At 43.7% G+C, this 20614-nt stretch overlaps 1 protein-coding gene across 1 annotated transcript; it reads left to right on the plus strand.

Annotated features, from left to right (window-relative positions):
• The first annotated feature begins 1836 nt into the window (after positions 1-1836).
• On the plus strand, positions 1837-19251 carry GPR174 (G protein-coupled receptor 174). Its single transcript, XM_061599045.1, has 2 exons — positions 1837-1860; positions 17544-19251. Exon 2 carries the CDS (start codon positions 18187-18189, stop codon positions 19249-19251), a length of 1065 nt encoding a protein of 354 aa, XP_061455029.1. The 5' UTR covers positions 1837-1860; positions 17544-18186.
• The last annotated feature ends 1363 nt before the right edge of the window (positions 19252-20614 follow it).

Genomic DNA, 20614 nt, shown 5'->3' on the forward strand with positions numbered 1-20614 from the left:
ACCAGCTTGGATGGCTTTAAAAGAAGATTAGGCACATTCATGGAGGATAAGACTATCAAGGCTACTAACCATGATGGCTGTGCCGGAAGCTGCAGGAGGGGAGAGTGCTCTTGCACTCAGGTCCCGCTTGTGGGCTTCACATGGGCATCTGGTTGGCCACTGTGAGAACAGGATGCTGGACTAGATGGGCCACTGGCCTGATCCACCAGCCTCTTCTTATGTTCTTATATTTTATTTAGGCTGCCATGAATTCTTTGGAGGGTGCCTGTGTGTCAGGTAGGGATGGGATCCATTGGCCAGTGCTGGTTTGAAAGCATTCTGTCAACCTAACAGGCCGGTATCGATTCAAATTCATTCTTAATCTGCTAGGTGCTACTGTTACTAATCTGTTTTCCCCCTCCTAAAAAAAATGATATTCATACTGATATTTTGAAAGGAAATATCGATAAAATTATTGTTGTTAATACTGTTATTTTAGAGGCAGATATTTTTGGGGGGGAAAGGGGGTGGGACAGTCCTTTGCAGGTGAGGGCAGGTATGAGGCATGTAACTTGGGAGGAGCCATGTAACTTGGGGACTCAACCAAGGCACTGCCTCGTCCAGAGTCTTGCCTTTCTGCAGTGTCCATCTGGCTGCTTTTCGGGGGAGCCTACAAGCAATAGCCTTCTCCCACTGTGGGTTCTCTCCAGCCACCAGTGCCCGCAGTTAGTCTGCCTCTGAACATGGAGTCTTCATATAACAAGAGCAGCCATCAGCAGAGACTCTAACATCAATGCTAGAGTGACAGAAAACTGTTTTCTTATGCTTTCGTATTGGAATGTTATGTTATTAATATTGAAATGTTATGTTATTAATTGGATATGTTTTAATTGATTGATAGCTTGTTTTATGATGTTTTATGATGACTTTAAATGTGATCATGTTGGGGTAATCAATTGGAATTATTGTTGGATTGTTATATTTTGAAAGGATTTGAAAGGATTGTTATGTTTTTGAATGGATTGCTATTGATGTCATCATTTGCATTTTTGTAAGCCACTTTGAGCATATTTGCATCGAAAAGTGGCATATAAATTCAAGTAATAAATACTAATAAATACATAAAACAACAAAAAATCAAGATTTGCCCATCTTAATGCAATTTTCAGGAGCGTTTCCCCCACTGCCAGTCAGTGTAGATAATACTAAGCTGGATGGACCAACGGCCTGTTCTTGGCATAAGGCAACTTTCTATGCTCATTCTAGTGAATGGGAAGACACAAGCACAGCTGGCAACAGCTGCCAGACAGTGCTTCGCTTTCAAAGGCTTACAGGGGGCGATTGTTTAAAGGCACCCACTTGCAATGAAGGTGTATCTGCCCATCTGTCTGGCACGCCAAGCTGTGCAAGATGAAGAACCACAATTGATGCTGGTTGCTACCACAAAACCAGCCCTGACTCAAGACCATTCAAAACACAATTGACAAGAAAAGCACAGATCTATTTATAGAAACAGTCACTTTCCACCCCCGCTGCGAGGAATGAGCTGAACTGTAAAGGTTGCTGAAATGCTGCCTGATGCTCTCTGCTGAAAATGGTCTTCTCTCAACATCAATCACAAGGTGCACTGCCTACTGGAAAAAGTCAGTGCGCCATGTGCCAGCTGTGCAACGTTTGCAAATGCCTTTCGGAAGCACGTTGAGAGTTCTACTAGTGGAGCTTCTTCTGCAGGTCTCGACTGCGCTTAGAAAGCCTTGAACGGTTGCAGTTTTGTTTTCTATATTAAGCCGGAGGCCAGAGAGTGGCGGCAATCATCTTTGTCGGGTGACTTGCATATCAAGTACTTGCAGAATTCAGTTGAAGTTAGGCAAATCTGCAACGGTAGGATCCTCATTCTTTTTTTCCAATGTTTTGGTTTTATGGCTGTTGATCTTTTCTCATAAAAAGATGGCAATGAATTTGAACTTAAGTGTGAGCTTACACTGTGGAAGATTTGCACTGGAGATGAAAGGAAATGTTTATTGGTTTTTGTTGAACTATTGTCAAATATTTGCAAATGGAATAAACGCGTGGAGGAATGGATTCAAACAATACAGCAGGTAAAGAGGGAGGAAAGAGATTTCTTAGGAACTGGAGGATGAGTTTCTTGTAATGCATAATATTACCAGTCATGAAGAGCCACAGGTTTGAATGTGAAGTTCTTTTATATATTGTTTGCTCAAATGTCTCTAGAGGTACAGCTTTTAGAAAGGGAAAACCAAATGTTAAATATTGCCCTTTTTTAAAAAAAAACACACATCTATTCCTATGTCAAGGGGAGTTTTCAAAATGCCGCATTCTTTCTTCTTTAGTAGCCTTACTTGATTTATACTTTTGTAAACTTTACAAAACCCCTGTAAATAGGGTCGCCATAAGTCGTAATTGACTTGAAGGCACGTAACAACAACAACAAACAGATACATTTTTGAGAGATCAAAACCAGATTCATTTTGGAGGGAAGATTAGGAAAATCATATTGCCAAACACTTGCCATGTGCTTGCTTGAATTCCATCAACGTGATGGTTTTGAATACCAAATTAATGGTTTCTTATGCTTGATAAAGCAACCTGCCCTTAGAGAAGAACCTGCCCGCTTGGAAGAATACTGAATTGGGATTTCTTTTTTTGTATTGTTCTGGCCAAAGTTTTGTGCGTTGCAGAACCAAGCCCCACCTCTGATCTCAGCCTGCTTTGAATGCAATAATATTGCTGCCTATCTTCCTGCAGCACCTCTGAAGAGAAAGACTGTGCCTGAAAAGAAAAGAGGTGCATACAAGATTTAAACACTGTCGCCTCCATGTGGAGGCCACAGTTGAGAAACACATAGCCCTCAGCAACTTGATGCCCTGCAAATGGTTTGGACTTCACTTGCCATCAGCCCCAGCTGAATTGTGATCGAAAACATCTGCAGGGCATCAGGTTGGCAAGAGCAGCATGGAAACATCCATGTGGCAGCCATAATGTGTAAAAGCTTCTTGTCTTGCTTGCCTCATGCGTTGGCGAATTACATTTACATCTCAGCTTTCCTCCAAGGAACTCAAAGCAGTACATAAGTTTCACTCGCTTGCCCCATTTTTATAACCACATCAATCCTGTGAGGTCGGTTGGGCTGAGAGGTAGGAACTGACCCAAAGACACTCAGCTTCGTGACTGAGGAGGGATTAGGAAGACAAGCTGTAGAGCATTTGTTTCGTATGCAGAATGTCCCAGGTTCAATCACTGGCATCTCCAAGTAGGGTTGGGAGCGTCCTCTGTCTGAAACCCTGGACAGCTGCTGCCAGTCAGTGCCAACAACACTGAACTAGTTGGATCAGTGGTCTGACTAAGTAGCAGCTTCCTTTGTTCTTAATCCTCCCTGGTCTTAGTTCAAAGCTCTGACTCTTACACCAGATCACACCAGGTCTCAGTTCTGCATCAGTGCTGTCCGGAATTGCTTTGGCTCTACAGTACTGGCCTGGAGATACTGGCAGCATTTCAGAGAGCAGTTTATTCCATTTGCCTGACATTTCCTTATCTGAGAATTTCCACATTTTGTTTGATCTTTCATATGATGTAAAAGGCACTTCTGGAAACCTAGCCGAATATAGTAGAAGTTTAGCACACATTTCCATGTTCATTGTTTCCAGAAAAATCCGCTTGCAACCCCATTAACCCAGAAAATCACAGGAGCAAAGTGATGAAATTTGGGGCGGCATACCATTTTCGTAGGGGAATCATGGGGGAACAGAAGTGCGCATGTGCGGAAAGGGTGGGGGAGTAGCGACATGTCCAAAGACGTTCATTGTTGTGTCACGCCCCGCCCCAAGGGTGTAAATGAAATTTAGTGCAACATGGCGGTATGTGGATCAAAAAAGCCACAGTTCCATAACACGATAGCTACTGCAATTTGGAATCAACATTAGGAATCAGAGCGGAAGGGCTACCAATACAATCAGTAAAACGAAATCAATGGACACCATGTCTGAATGCAGCCACAGTGCAAAGAGGCTTTTTCATGCGACACCTGCCACGTGGAGCCACTGAGAAGGGCCGTAGCTCAGTGGCAGAGCACATGCTTAGCATGCAGAAGGTCCCACATCCAGTCCCCATCAACTCCAAGTGGGACTGGAAAAGACTGTTCTCTGAAACCCTGGAGAGTGACTGCCTGTCAGTGTTGACAATATTGAGTTAAATGGACTCAGTTTAAGGCAGCTTCCTATGCTGGGAAAAGGAGGACCGTAGCTCAGTGGTAGAGGATCTGGATTTGCATGCAGAAAGTCCCAAATTCAATCCCTGGCATCTCCAAGTAGAGAAGGGAAACTACTCTTGACGTCTTAGAGAGCCACATCCAGTTAGATCATGCTGAAGTAGATGGGCCAATGGTCTGACTTGCTATAAAGCAGTTTCCTGCTGTTTCCCTCAGGGCCGACACAAGGCATGACTAGGCCCTTGGGCACCAGCCTGCCCCAGGCCTGCAGTGTCATACTCCCCTACACCCCCCTCCCAATGCAGTCTGCATGGGGCTTAAATAGGCCTGCCCACTCCACCTACCTCCCGTGTCAGTGCGTCAGTGTGCACACCCGACGGGCTGCGTGTGCATGTCTGCCATCACCCAAGATGGCAGTGGGGATGTCAACCCCTCAGGGATGCCCCCGCCACCATCTGGGATGATGGCAGGCATGAGCGCACAGTGGTTAGGGCAGCCTTTCCCAACCAGTATGCCTCCAGATGTTGTTGGACCACAACTCCCATCAGCCTCAGCCAGCATTGCCAATGGTCAGGAAAGATGGGAGTTGTGGTCCAGCAACATCTGGAGGCACACTGGTTGGGAAAGGCTGGGTTAGGGCATGCATACTGATGTGCTGATGCAGCAGGTAGGATGGGCTGGGCAGGCTTATTTAAGCCCATGCCTCCTGTATGGGGGGTGTTGCCTGGGAGCTCCCACTCTGCAATCCACAGCAGTGTCGGGTCGCTGGGTCCCGCCACTCAATGCTGGCGCGGATCGTGGAATGGGAGCTCCATCCTCCCACCCTAAGGAGGGGCCTTCAGGGGCCCTTCTGGGCTGCAGGGGCTCTCAGCCAGGGCCCAACCTGGCTGCCCACTGGTGCCAGGCCTGGTTTTCAAACATATCTTAAAGGTAGGGGAAGGGCCATAACTCAATAGTAGAGCATCTGCTTTGTATGCAGAAGGTCCCAGGTTAAATCCCTGGCATCTCCAGGTGGGACTGGGAGATGGTCTGATTTGGTATAAGGCAACTTCCTATGTGAAGTTACATGGGGGCTATAAATGTTTAAAGCACACCCTTGCGCCAGGGTTTTTTAAAGATTTAGCTTTTAAAGAGTTTTAAAAATTCAATGCTCGATCAGAGTTCTTTTAAAATATATATTATTTTTTAAAAGGCTTCAATGATAATGTGGGTTACTAGGAGGAATCATTTCCAGAGTAGTTTAACAAGCAATCCCTCTTCCCAAAGAACTCTGGGAATTGTAGCTCTGTGAAGGGAACAGGGATCTCCTAATAACTCTCCGCTCCTTTAACAAACTACAGTTCCCAGGATATTTTGGGGAGAAGCCAGGACTGTTTAAAGTGGTATGATACTGCTTTAAATGTATAGTGCAGGTGTGGCCAGAAAATGTCATGCACAAAGGAGTTATAGTATCCTCCGAGGAATCCTGGGAGTTATCATTTTGTGCGAATGCTGAATCTTTTTCCTTTTTTTTTCAAGCTAATTATTATTATTATTTTATTATTTATTCAATTTATATCTCTCCCTTCCTCCTGAAGGAGCAAGGATTTGAACCCAGTCCCTTCACAGTAACACAAGTTTCTTTATTCCTTGGAGGGGAAAACTATGACAATAAAGCAAGCTTGAAATTAGTTGGAAGTAACTCAGAAGTAAGTCCCAATGTGTTTGATGACACCTCCTAGTAAGTGTGTTGGGATTAGGGATAGGCAAGAAACATGATTTAGTTCACATTTCAATTTGAATTTATTAAATTCACACTTTTCCAAAGAATCTTTCCCACTTATTTGAATTTTGCAATGCAACTCACCAACCACTGTTTACAAAAATGCATATATTAGGGGAAAGTGTGCATAAAAATGAAAATATAAGTGAAAACACACAAAAATGCATTACATTACGAGAAACGGTTTGCAAAAATGTGTACGTTAGTCAATGTTGCCTACAAAAACATGCTTTATTAAGAGAAATTTTGCAGTAAAATGCTGGAGAATTTTCATGAGGATTTGTTGTTTTTAAATCCACAAATGGCTATAGAAATGTGGAGAATGAATTTAAGATTGGAAAAATCAAAAACTGAGAGAACTGAAATGGACAAATCTTTCTATCCCTAGTTAGGATTGAGGTCTGAGTAATGAGTAAGTAACGTGCAAGTACCATTGAACTCCACAGGACTTACGTTTGAGTAAGCAGGATTGCAATGTAAATGAAGATATTCTCTTACTCTTTTAAGCTTGCCATTTACTTTAACTGGCAGAACTCCTGTTCTTTCAAAATCGGTGCGAAAGACAGAAATTCAATAGTTGCAGCTTTGCCTATTACTTTGTAATAGAGCACATAGGAATGTCAGCATTTTGCACTGTTTTACGAAGCATCCTTGATGAAAAACTATTATTAGATTTATATCTCACCTTTTCCCCCAAAGAATTCAAGGCGGCTCTTCCCCCTCCCACTCATTTTATCCTTACAACTACCCAGCAAGGTTGAGATAGACCTGTTTGCATGTAAAGCTAAGCCAAACAATGAACACATGACTATGTGGATACTCATAGGAAAAATCACAGCCGCTTTGCTGCTCTCCCTCTGGTCTTGCTGCCACCACTCTACCCAAAGCGAAGCCATGGTGATGTTTTCAATTAGCAATAATCGCGCCTCGGATTGACCATGTGCAACCTTGAGCTGAAGTGACTTACCACTCATGCTTTGTCTTGGGGAGACAAACAATTAGCCCAGGTTTGGACATAACACTTAGCTAGAGCATGGGCTAGCTTTGGGAAGCACAGCAAGACCAGAGAAGGAGGAGCTAAGCGGCTTTCATTTTTCCTGTGACCACCTGAATGCTTGCACGTTCACGCTTAGCCATGAGTTGGCTTAGTACAGGCATACCCTGCTTTAACGTTCGCAATGGGACTGGAGAGTGTACTTTAAGCGAAAATAACCTTTAAGTGAAGCAATTGTCTTCACTTGTACTACACGCAATCACCACTAGATGGCAGCGGCGTCATGCCAATAAAATGTACTTTATTGCAAAGCGCGTGAACATTAAGCGGGCTATGGGAACGAATGGAGCATGAGTGACGTTAAGCGGGGTATGCCTGTATTACGTGAGAACTGGGCCAGTGTATCTTTCCTAAGGTCACCTATTGACCCTCATGACTGACCAGGGATTTAAACCTCTCCCTCTGGTCCTAACCACTCCACTACCCTGGTCCCCATTTTAGTTTACCTTAGAGCAGCGATTCCCATTTGTTAAAATCTCCACAGACCAATTGAAAATTGCTGTGATCTTGGTGGACCACTTAATGACTTTCTGCCTGTTGTAGCAAATGCAATGCGCTGTGCTAGCTGCTGTATAATCTTCATCATACTTTCATTGCTACTTTTATTTTTCTTATGTATTGTATTTTCCATAGAAGTCCAGCCGTAATACAAAAATATGCAATATAAGAAATAAAAGAAGGAAAACAAAATATGATTAAACCAATATGAGTATTTAATACGATGGATGTGCCATGTCCCATCTTCAATCAGAAATCCACAGACAGGCCATGGTACACCTAAATGAAGCTCACAGGCCACAGTTTGGGAACCCCTGCCTTAAAGGGTCCGTTCTTCCTCTTGTTCTGTATTCTCTTTCACCCATCCACTGGACTGCCATCAGGGTGACCCCACACACACCCCAGCAGACTGTGAGCACATGTGCAGACACATACCTAGCCCTGGATGAAGAGCAGCTGGGCTGAGGCCTGAGATGACCAGAGAGGTGACGGGCAGCCTTCTTATAGAGTTGATGTAGAGAGAGACAATGTCAGGAGTAGAGCCCAGAGGCATTATGGGGAAATTAAAATGGATGGCAGGTCCAGCTGAAGACCTGCTCTTCCTCTTAGCACTAGGCCATTTAAAAAATAGCAACACCTAAGGGGATCTCAGTACCAGTAGTGGGGGCCCCCTCAAGGCTAGGAATGGATGAATCTGTCAGTTTTTAGATCTTTCCACTTCTCATTTTTCCAGTCTTAAATTCGGTTCTCCACATTTCTGCAGCAATTTGCATTTAAAAATCTAATGAAAATTCTTCAGCATTTTACTGCAAAATTCTCCCAACATGCACATTTTTGCAAGCAATTTCCCCTAATGCATTTTGTATGCTATTTTCACTAATATGTGCATTTATATGCACAATGTGCCCAAATATATGCATTTTTGTTCGCATTACTCAGCTGGAGAATTGCATTGCAAAATTCAGAAAAGTGTGAATTTCGAAGGATGGGTATGTTTTGGTTCACATACTGTTTTGGAAAGTGTGAATTTGGCAAGTTCCTCTTTAAATGAGGATTGAATCAAATTTCTCTCCTGTCCTTACCCAGAGCACTTGGGCCCTCGCTGCTTGCCTGAGGGTGCCGGGTGCCAGGGCCTGACCCACCCTGTTGGAAGAAACTGCCCTTGTTTAATTTCTGCTTATTATGCACCCATCAAAGGCAACCCAGGCCATTCCTGCATCACAGGCTTCACCTTGGATTCACCTCTCTGTGTATTAAGGGAGGTATAACCAGGAATTAAGAGAGATATAACCATGAATTATTAAGCCACCATCTTTTAGCGACTCATGGAACAAGCAGCTATAAATTCTGAGCTTGTCTTATTTTTTCTGTTCTTCTTCTTTTTAAGAGGCCAAACTGCTCCCATCTCCCTGCTTTTGCTAAACTCTAACCAGCAAATGTCAATATCCATTTGGCAAGATGACATAAAGTGATATATCAGTCCAGCATAATACCTGGTGGCAAACACGTGGAAGTTTAACTACTGCCACTTAATCAGAATAAAGGTATGAGGACAAAAGGTTATGTATGGGAGGCAACTTATAGCTTATGGGTGCAGAAAGTCTTACTTTATATAGCATAAAAGAAACCCAAAGGATGTGATTTTTTTTAAAAAAAATCCCCCTTATCTACTTTTTATAGCACATTGCTGGGTTTTCCATTGTTTCTCAGTCTAAAATACCCACACTTATTTTTAACTTCAGGCAGTATTGCTTGAAATTTCCAGGCTATCAGTTTAGCACAACTCGTTACTCAGACTATCACAAGATACACAGCTGGTTCACACATGCAAGCTTAGTTATTTTGGCTGCTTCCCACACAACAGCCCTTCAATAGCGCTCTGGCATCACAAATTGCCAAAAAAAGAAAAGAAAAAAGAAATGCCCCCACCAAAAGAGGACACAGATTTGCATAAAATTTTCACTTGCTCATGTATATTTATAGATGCAGTCACTATAATTTAAATCCAGGGTCCTCAACCTTTTTAGGTCCATGGGCAAATTGGGATTTTTGATTGAGCGCCACCTCCTCTCAGAACTTGTCTCTCGAGGATCAGCTCTCCTGTAACATGAGAGACAGAAGGAGAGAAAGTGTACATGTGCACTTTGCTTTCCCAACAGATCTGCTTAAAAGGTGGATCCAGTAGAATGAATCTGAGCCTTTCAAAGGACATTTAGTTGAAAGAGGAAGTGGGAAAGGGCATATTCCCCAACTTCCTCCTTCAGCTCTATGTACTTTCAAAGGTAGAAAAAGGTAACCATCCATGACCAAGGGGGCAGTGAGTGGAGGTGGGTGCTCAGAGGTGTTGTGGTTGCTGTTATGTATACGTTATCAACAGAGCTTGGCAAAGTTACTTTTTTGAACTACAACTCCCATCAGCCCCAGCCAACATGGCCACTGGATTGGGCTGATGGGAGTTGTAGTTCAAAAAAAGTAACTTTGCCAAGCTCTGGTTATCAGTTAAACAGCTGACACATGCACCTTGAAGAGAAACAGCTCTGACCCAGGAGGCTAGCTCCTGGCAAGCTGACTCAAGAGGTACGGCCTGGCTGGAGAGGGTTGGTACTACTCTGTGCAGACTCCATCAGAAGTAAAGTTTGCTATACCATGAACTCACCTTGTAGTGAGTTTCTACATAAGCAGATGACAACACAGTTGCCAGGGGCAAATGCAACTGTGCCCATGGGCATCACCTTGGCAACTTTTGATTTAAATAGAAATGCAACATATCCAGTGGTGGCTGGTGCCCTCTAAAACTGGTGGGGTTGTTATGAGGCCACGGGAGCGTGGCCAAGGTCTAGTTCTCTTCCCGTCCTCCTCTATTGCCAAGTAGTGAAATGTTGCCTGCTAATGGATGTAATGTTGTTATATTTATAGCGTTGAAAAGGTTTTTGTGTTCGCTGCTATATTTGTTGTTACATTATTGTTTTCTTATTGCTGTTTTATTATTTTTGTTCTTGTGAAATTGTTTTTGTAATTGTTTACTTTGTTGTAAGCTGCTTTGAGCCCAATTTTTTGTGGAAAGGCAGAACACAAATAACAAGGATGATGATTGAAAGATTCTGTGGATGCTTAAAACATTGCAATTTTACAAATGGAACCTAAAGAAACTGAAAAGTGCCTCACTTTGGTTTAGAAGGGGTCCACAAAAGACAATAAAATTACTGATAAAACAAAATGAGCATTTATATGTGTAAGCACAATGGTTAGAGCATTGGCGTAGGATCTGGAAGAATCCCATTCAGCCATGAACAACACTAGAAACACTTTCAAACAACTCTCTCCTTCTTACACACACACACACACACACACACACACAAAGAGGCCACTCTTTTATTTCAAGCTACATCTGCACCCTCCATGGCTCAGAGTGGTAAGCAGTGGTAACGCAGCCGAAGCTCTGCTCACAGCCGGAGTTCGATTCCAATGGAAGGAGGAAGTCGAATCTCCAGTAAAAGGGGTCGAGGTCCACTCAGCCTTCCATCCATCCGTGGTCAGTAAAATGAGTACCCGGCATATGCTGGGGGGTAAAGAAAGGCCGGGGAAGGAACTGGCAATCCCACCCCATATATACGGTCTGCCTAGTAAACGTCGCAAGACGTCACCCTAAGAGTCGGAAACGACTCGCACTATAAGTGCGGGGACACCTTTTCCTTTTTACATCTGATTAGATGAAAAACATCATTCACTCCCTTAACACACAAAACAATCCATCTGGGTCCTGCTTTCCCCTCTTCCCCCTCTCCCTCCCCTTCCAATAGTTAGCAAAAGGCCCGCCGGGGCCAAGGCCTACCGCCCCATCCTCCTCCTCCTCTCCTTCCAACAGCCAGCAAAAGGCCCATCGGGATCAAAGCATACCGCCCTCCCCACACCACTCTCCGTTTTTTCCCTTGCTCCCCATGCAGCAACACACCCACACCGACCTTCTCTGCACAATCATATACTGAATTGAACTCACACAGAAATTTTGCTGCTGCTTTCAAAGGCTGGCTGCAGAGAAAGAATTGTGCTTCCTGCTGCTGCCGCCTGCTTCTTGCAAAAGCGAGGGAACGGCAACGCAAACACAGAGAGCAGCCAATGCAAATTGCAAATGTATGCATCTGATTGGCTCAGATTGAAATACATTGGGGAGGCTCTTCATAGTTCTGCCCTAATACTATGGAACTTCCAATGGATTTCTGGGGGACTCCTCATTGGTTAGAGCTTATTCGATGGGAAATAAAATCAAAATGGAGATGCGAAGAGGACCCCTGCCCTCCTAAGACACTTCTACTAGAATTTTAACCCTGGAGACAGGGGTGGGACCATAGCAATGACTGTGGTTGGCTGAGCTATCCAGATATGATTGGCCAGAACACAAGATGGAAAGAAACAAGTCCAGAGGGTCTCTAAATACAGGCATACCCCACTTTAATGTTCGCAATGGGACCGGAGAGTATACTTTAAGCGAAAATAACCTTTAAGTGAAGCAATTGTCTTCACTTGTACTGCATGCAATCACCATTAGATGGCAGCGGCATCATGCCAATAAAGTGTACGTTATTGCAAAGCGCACGAACGTTAAGCGGTGTATGGGAACGTATAGAGCATGTACGTTATAGCGAGGAGATGTTAAGTGAAGCGACGTTAAGCGGGGTTTGCCTGTATAAGATACTGAATACAGTAGGGCCCCACTCATACGGCGGGTTATGTTCCAGGCCCCTGCCTAAAAGCAAAATCCGCCAAAAAGCGGAACTCCGTCAGTAAAATGGTGCCGTAAAAACGCCGTAAAAGCAGAACAAGCACCATATGAGTGGGGCCTTACTCTAATTGAAAACCGCCGTATTAGTGGAACGCCGAAAAGCAGGCCGCCGAAAAGCGGGGCACTACTATAGTACATGAATGTAAGGAACAGAGAAGGGACTGGGATATAGGTTTGGGGGTTTAGGATGGTTAGGGTGGGTGGGCAGTGCCCACCTGCTCTTAATGTGCGGCCTCCACTGAACTTATCTCACTATAACAAGAAAGACTGGGACCAGGTGGCCTATGTGCCTGCTCAGTCTGCTATCCAGGTGCTCACTGTTCCTGCCTGCTCTCCCTTCTTAGGATTCTTTGTCTTTAAACCAGACTTGAACTGGGCAGCTCTTCCAACAGAAAAGCCCTTCAAATAGAGGACTGTCCTCTGTAAAGCAGGACACATGGGCACCTTAGGCTTTGCTTTTCCACAATTATCTGGACAAGACTAGATCATTAGACTAGAACCAAGCTTCAAGTCTTTACTCAGCCACGAAGTGATGTTAGGCCAGTCACTATTTCTCAGCCCAACCTTCCTCACAAGGTTGTTTTGAAGAGGAAATTAGTGGGAGCGGAACCATGTGCGCTGCCTTGAACTCCAGGGAGAAAAGGTGGGAGATAAATGTAATCAGTTAATTTTCAAAATGTACCTTCTGATCAGCAATTAAAATAGCACTGTAAGTTCCAGCAACACCTGGACAGCATTGTTCTATACTGTTTACTCAGAAGTAAGCCTTGTTTTATCAACAGCTCTTTCCAGTGCTGATTAAGAGTTTCCTTTGTGCAGGTTCTGCTATTTTATTTCTTCCTGCTCATAGCTATTATGAGACTAGTCTTGAAATTGTCCCTTGAATAACCTGTCTTAATCACCCCAGTATCAGTTTATGTTCCAGCAGGATGTGGAGACTTTAATTATGGGTTCCTTGCATTTTTTTTCTTTTCATTTTCTACAGTCAAATGGTTAATTTGGGTCCTCACCCCCCCCAACGTCTGCACTAGACCTTATGTAACACCATGGGGGCGATTGGGCAGTGGTGTTAAACCCTTGTCGCCTGATCAGTTCTGTCTGATCTCTGCTGAAGAGGCTTCCTGCAGATCTAGTAGTAGATGAATATATCTGTGTAGTATGATGCCCAAACACATGTGCTGAATAACTGTGAAGCCCTTTCTGACACATGGCACCAGCTTACTAGTTATGGAACCAGACTTTTGTAAGGGGATCAGTTGTGAAGATCCCTCCAATAGGGATGGGGGAGAAATTTGGTGCAGCATTTCAGTGTGAACCTACCTAATTTGCACTCCCTGAAAGAATATGCAAATCAACACATAGCTAGGCTTCGAACTTTGCACTTCTCTGCATTTTGCAATGCAGTTCTCCAGCCAAGTAATGTGTGGGGAAACGGAGGTAGCTGTGGGGGGGTGCACACCTGGTCACCCATCAGTGGTATCACTGTACTTACCAGGAGGGAGAGGGAGAGGTGGCAGGGATGCAGGGCTGGTCCCAGAGGGCAGTCAGGTCAGGCCCTGGCTGAGGGCCCCTGGGTCCCAAGGGGCCCCTGAACGGCCCCTCCTTAGGGTATGTGAGTAGTGGTAGGTTCTGCAATCCGTGGTGCAGATCATGGGAGGGAGTTCCGAGGCACACACCTCCACTGCCACGCAGACCCACAACAGCCACCTGCAACATGCTCCGCCTACCTCTCGAAGTAAATGCTGGTTGCCAGGGTGGTGCCAGGCATACCGGGGCCCATTGTGCTGCAGGCGCAAGTCTGCCATCAACCAAGACGACGGCCGAGGTTTCCCTAAGGGCCTGATGCCTCCGCCGCCATCTTGGTTGACACAGAGGCGGGTGCCTCAGAACTCCCTCCCGCAATTCACACCGTGTATCATGGAAGCTACTGCTACCCACCCACCCTAAGGAGGGGCTCTTCAGGGAGAGGTAGGTGGGACAGGAGTGCGTGTGGGCATGTGTGTGCCAGGGCCTGGGGCAGGCTAGTGCCCAAAGGGCCCTGGCATGCCTGGCGCTGGCCCTGCAGTCAGTGCAGTGTAGGAATGGGGGAGAAATTAGATTCAGTTACCAGTTAAAGCCGAATTTATCAAATTCACACTTTCCGAAACAATATGAGAACTGAAACACAGCCATCCTTTGAAATTCGCACTGAACTGAATTTTGTGATGCAGTTGTGTAATCAGTCAAAACTTCATTCAGGAATGATTTTTGAAGGAGACATTCACACCAAAATGGCGACGAATTTTTATGAGGATTTTTTTTTAAAAAAATCGCAAGTTGCTGCAGAGATGTGGCGAACCAAATTTAAGATTAGAAAAATGAGAAATTGAGAGAACTTAAATTGACAGATCATTCCATCCTTAATGCAGTACAAGAGTATAGATGTGAAAGCCTGGAATAAAAAATCAGAGGGGGGAAATGTGTGTTTTTAAACCATTTAAACAAACAAACAAAGTTTTTTGGGGGTGAGGCTTTTTTCTCCATTTTTTCTGGGTCTCCCCATTTCTAGCCAGGAGTGCTGGATTGGCTGCACCAGCACCATGCTGACTTCCCCTCCACTTCACCCCTCTCCCCCCTGGTAAGTGCAGCAATGCTCCCACTGACCTCCCCAATACAGCAATGCACATTTCAGGGGCAAGCGTGCATATAAATGTGTTTATTAGGGAAGATCTATCAAAAATGCATCATGTTAGAGAAAAGTGCTTGTATAATTGGGCATACTAGGCAAAATGGCATGCAAGAATATGCATGAGAAATGCCATAAAATGTTGATAATTTTTCATGAGGACTTTGTTTTTAACAAAATGCAAACAGATGCAGAAATATGGAAAAGTGAAGTTAAGAGTGGAAAAATGAGGAACAAAAACTGACAGATTTGTTCATACCTAAGTCTAAACAGTACACACAGAGAGAGAGAATGAGTGAGAGAGAGCACATTCAGGAATTAGGTCTTGCAAGGCCCTGCAAAACATCTTGGACTTCATTTCTGCTTAGCAGGCTGTGTCACGAGATGAGAGACTCCATACACTGTTTTTAAAAAAATGGTTTAACATTAAGTGATGCGCTTTATCCATCACAATCAAATCCATGTTAAGTGTATACATTTTATTACTAATGGCACTGGACCATAAAACATTCCGTGCTGTTAAGGCGTTAATATATCGTGAATTCTGACTCGTGCAATAAAGTAGAATAAGAAATACAGCTAGATTATATTTATCCTGTGCAGGAATGATCAAATGGATGGTGAAGCTTCCCTGAAGCTTCATTACTCTGTCTGGAAGACACAGTTCTGTTTATGTAAGCTGTACTTCATTTCATCACTCCAGATTCCGTACCATCACTTATACTAATTTGAAATGCTCCTGGAGTTTACCAAAAGTCAGTGCACGTTGCAGGGTGGGGGGGGGAAGGAAAGGGAGAAATCCTGCTCCTCTAAATCTATCCCAAGGAACAAAGTGAGCTGTGAAAAGCTCCCAGAAGCCAACAAAACTGTGCAGCTAAGCACAGGGCTGGTTATCGCAAGCACGTGTCATTAGGGATGGAAGGATCTGTCCATTGCGGTTCTCTCTGTTTCTCATTTTTCAAATCTTAAATTCAGATGTCCACATTTCTGCAGAACTTTGCCATTTTTTAAAAAATCCTCATGAAAATTCTTCAACATTTTAGTGCAAGTTTCTCCTAAGTACATGTTATACTGGTTTGATTAACGTACACATTTTTGCAAGCAATTTCTCCTAATATGTTATTGTATCTTCATTTCACTAACATATGCATTTTTATGCACTGCTCTGGGCCTTAGTATGAAGCTTCAGCTGAAGCACTTTTGACAGCTCCTTGACAATTCAGACTAAAACATTGAGCGTATTCCACTGACCACTGACATGGAGCCACCAGCCACTAGTAGTATTGGGCACAGGAAAAGCCATGCACTGGCTATTGATAAGCATATAACTGGCCTGCACAATTTTTCAGCCAACAAGTCAAAACACAGACCACTAGTCATATGTTGTGGCCTGCTAGGTGCTTAACATCCTTCCGCTATTTTTGCAGAGTTGAACAAATAGGTTTAATGGTGGGTTTTCATATGTGGCTGGTGGGCTGTGCTTGCCTTGTTTATTTCATTATTACATTTATATCCCACCTTTCCTCTAAGGAGTTCAAGGTGGCATGCATGGTTCTCCTTCCCTCTACATTATCCTCCCAACAACCCTGTGAGGAAGTTAGGCTGAGAGAAGATAACTGGCCCAAGGTCACCCAGCAAGCTTCATGGATGAGTGAGGATTTGAACCTGTGTCCTAGTCTGACATTCTAACCACTACACCACAGTGGCTCTGGGATAAGTGGTGCAACCTTGCCAAACAACCTCTGCATGTTACCCCTTCTGGAGTTTCCTGTAGTGACCAGAGAGAAATACTGTTTCATGCTAAAGCTAGATAATGATCAGGTAGAATGGTGTCTGCAGGAGACAGTTCTGGGATGAGAGAGCCTAATGGCTAGATCAGAGCTGACAGAGAGATGGTGGCTGTGTCTCCTTTCCTCTCTGAGGTAGCCAGGCGGAATGACTACTGATGGAACCACTTACGAGCAAAATGGATGAATGGTCTGACTCAATATAAGACAGCTTCCTATGTTAATGTGAGAGGGCCAGAGGGCCACATTCTGTCTATAGGCCCGAGGTTTCCCACCCCTATTACAGAGGATAGTCTTGTTATCTCAGGGTAACCATCTCTTCATTTTAACTATGTAAAAATAAACTATAGAGTAGGGATGGAGGAGAAATTCGAGCTGGTTCACATTTAAAGCCGAATTTATCAAATTTGTACTTTCCAAAATAATCTGAGAACTGAAACACAGGCATCCTTTGAAATTTGCACTTATCCGAATTTTGCAATACAGTTCTCCAACTAAACTGTTTACAAAAATGCATATATTGGGGGAATGTGCATAACACTGCATGTATTAGTGAAATTAAGGTACAAAAATGCATTATATTAGGGGAAATTGCTTGCAAAAATGTGTACATTAGTCTTAGTAGGAGAAATTTGCACTAAAATGCTGAAGAATTTTCATGAAGATTTTTTTAAAAAAAACTACAAACTGCTGCAGAATTGAATTTAAGATTAGAAAATTGAGAAACTGAAAATAACAGACCTTTTCATCCCTACTATAGAGTAATTCACTTTTGTGTTTTCTCCAGTTACAGGTGTACAGCTATAATTTCCTACAGAAGACTAGCTGCGAGGTGCCTTTTGAGGGTAGCACTCAAGGTGAAATAGAAGCTTCCATTACAATAGCTGCAGCACCTTGGGGGTATTTGCTTCAGTCTATCTCTTCTTCACCATGCACAATTTCGGTGCATCCAGGCCAGAAGCCAGCCTCTTCCTTGATGGAAAATTCATTTGAGAAAGAACATGAGCAAGAAGATGATCCACGGGTTTATTATCTGCGACAAATCTTCTTCCAAAAATTTAACGATTGCATGGGAGATAAAAGAACAAACTCGTAACAATGATGAAGATAACTGAAGGTCCTAAACATAAAGCTCTAAGACTAAGAGAAATAAATCCTAACAAGCCTCCAAACAATGTTTTAATTTTCCGATAGTCATCCCAAGAAAGGCACAAAGATATTGTGACAAGCAAAATCTTTGTAAGGTTGTTGGATACATTTTTTAAAAAGCCAAGAGAATGCTAAGAAAGTGGACAATACGTGGATTATACATTTGCAGCTTCTCTGTTTATCTTACATCCTTCTCATTTCCTTTCTGCAAGTTTTCAAGGGGGGTGAATCTTTAGCTGGTTACCTTATATTTCCACTGACAACTTCACATCCTCCTGAGAAACGCCATGGTGGGTGACGGCTCTGACTGCAATGGAGAGAATGATTTTTCAAAGCGCTTCTATGCAGTCATGTACGCAATCATCTTGGTTCCTGGACTGATTGGGAACATTTTAGCTCTCTGGGTATTTTACGGGTATATGAAAGAAACAAAACGGGCTGTGATTTTTATGATCAACCTTGCGATCGCAGACTTGGCACAAGTTTTGTCTTTGCCGCTGAGAATTTTCTACTACCTGTCAGAAAGTTGGCATTTTGGGAAGGGGCTGTGCATGTTTTGCTTCTATCTGAAATATGTCAACATGTATGCAAGCATCTACTTCTTAGTTTGCATCAGTGTGCGGCGATTTTTATTCCTCATGTATCCCTTTAAGTTCAGCGACAGCAAGCGCATCTACGATGTGTACATTTGCATTGCTGGATGGATTCTAGTCTGCATTGGCTGTTTGCCTTTCCCCCTTCTACGACTCACTTCTAACCAGACTCACCTTAGCAACAAATGCTTTGTGGATCTTCCAGTAAAGGCTGTTGATGGTACCATCTCTATCGCAATGATGTCCTTTGGTGAACTGGCTGGATTTGTAACGCCTTTGTTGATCATCCTCTATTGTTCGTGGAAGACCATCTTATCTCTAAAAGAGAAGAATTCCATTTCCCAAGACCTTGGAGAGAAACGGAAAGCTCTAAAGATGATCCTGACTTGTGCAGTGGTCTTTCTGGTTTGTTTTGCCCCTTACCATATCAGCTTCCCTTTGGACTACTTTGTGAAATCCAACAAGATCAAAGACTGCTATGCCCGAAAAGTGATTTTGATATTCCATGCAGTGGCCTTGTGCTTGGCCAGTTTAAACTCTTGTGTAGACCCCGTCATTTATTACTTTACCACGGATGAGTTCCGAAGGCGGTTTTCAAGGCAAGATTTACAGGACAGCAGTCAGCTCTGTAACACATGCTATGGGAATACAAGTGCCCCAAAGCAGAGGAGTGCCATTGGGAGAGTGGCAGAAAATCCAAATTACACATTTTGTAATGAGTTAACTGGCAGGGACCAAACTGATCTTGTCAATCCATAGACTGGTTTGCTTTATGCAATTGTCTATTGGAACTTGTGTGTTGCTGATGCCTTTGGCCTGCACATCAATTGATGTTACTGGTTTTAAATGATATTCAAAACTAGATCAACTGTTGTATTTAACTGCATCCTGGAACATTAACATCTGGTTAAATGGACACTATTGCTTATCCAGAAGTGGCACAGGGCCAGTGCACGGGTTCAGTTTGCTTCTTTACATGTTTATCCAAGGAGACATAACCTGAAGGATGTCACAAGCTCAAGCACAGCTGCTGCTTCTCAGGAAGCAACTCTCACAGTCATGGTTTGCTGCTGTGGTTATGCAGAAGGCTACTAAGGTCACACCATACATTTAAAGCAGAAGGCTACATCATACTACTTCATACAGTCATGGCTCCCCCAAAGAATCCTGAGACTATAGTTTGTTAATGGTGCTGAAAGTTGTTATTCCCCTCACAGAGCTACAATTCCCAGAGTGGTTTAACAATCAGTCCCTTTTCCCAGGGCTCTGTGGAGGGAATAGGAGTCTCCTAACAGTGCTCAGCACCCTTCACAAACTACAGGTCCCAGTATTCTTTGGGGAAAGCCGGGACTGATAAAGTGATACCAGAGTACTTTAAATGTATGGTGCAAATGTAGCCTGAGAAGCCGTGGCAGTAGTGTCCCTGGAGATTCCAGTTCCTAGGAGGTATTCTGCATGCAGATGAATCCTTGGACACCATTTGAAGACATCATAAGGAGATCCTGCTATCCCATGTGACTAGGGTTGCCAGGTTCTTGGCCTGAGACTGATCCTGTATCTTTAGGAGAAGAGAAAGTCAGCCAAGTGCAGGTGTTCTTGCAACTCTGTAATGGGAAAAACCACAAGGTGGAATTCTCCCTTCCCCCTCCACAACTTTTAAAGATGAAGAAGACCTCTTGGTTGCCAGACCCGGCCTCCAAGAGGTCTTCTGTATCTTTAAAAGTTGGGGAGGCGGGAAGGAGAATTCCACCTTGTGGTTTTTCCCATTACAGAGTTGCAAGAACACCTGCACTTGGCTGACCTTCTCTTCTCCTAAAGATACAGGATCAGTCTCAGGCCATGGACCTGGCAACCCTACATGTGACCTATATCTAAAAGGAGAACTATTCCTTTTAGAACAAAGGTAAAGCCATGCCACTAACATTGATAGGGTCAGTCCTGTGAATGGAAGAGAAGGGACGATAAGCTACTAGAGTGGTCCAATATCAGATCTTAGGCTCCATCTATGAGGTTTTAATTTTTTTAAAAAATTTCATTTTCTGTGGGGGAAAAAGATAGTAAGGGCTATTTTTGTAGGAATCACAGTGCATAGGGAGGGGAGATTTAACCCTTCCCTCCCCAG

Source organism: Rhineura floridana, chromosome 16 (assembly GCF_030035675.1).
Source record: "Rhineura floridana isolate rRhiFlo1 chromosome 16, rRhiFlo1.hap2, whole genome shotgun sequence".
Classification (NCBI taxonomy): domain Eukaryota; kingdom Metazoa; phylum Chordata; class Lepidosauria; order Squamata; family Rhineuridae; genus Rhineura; species Rhineura floridana.

Coding starts and splice junctions, on each gene's coding strand:
- GPR174 (XM_061599045.1), top strand. CDS start 18,187: ATGGTGGGTGACGGCTCTGACTGCAATGGAGAGAATGATTTTTCAAAG.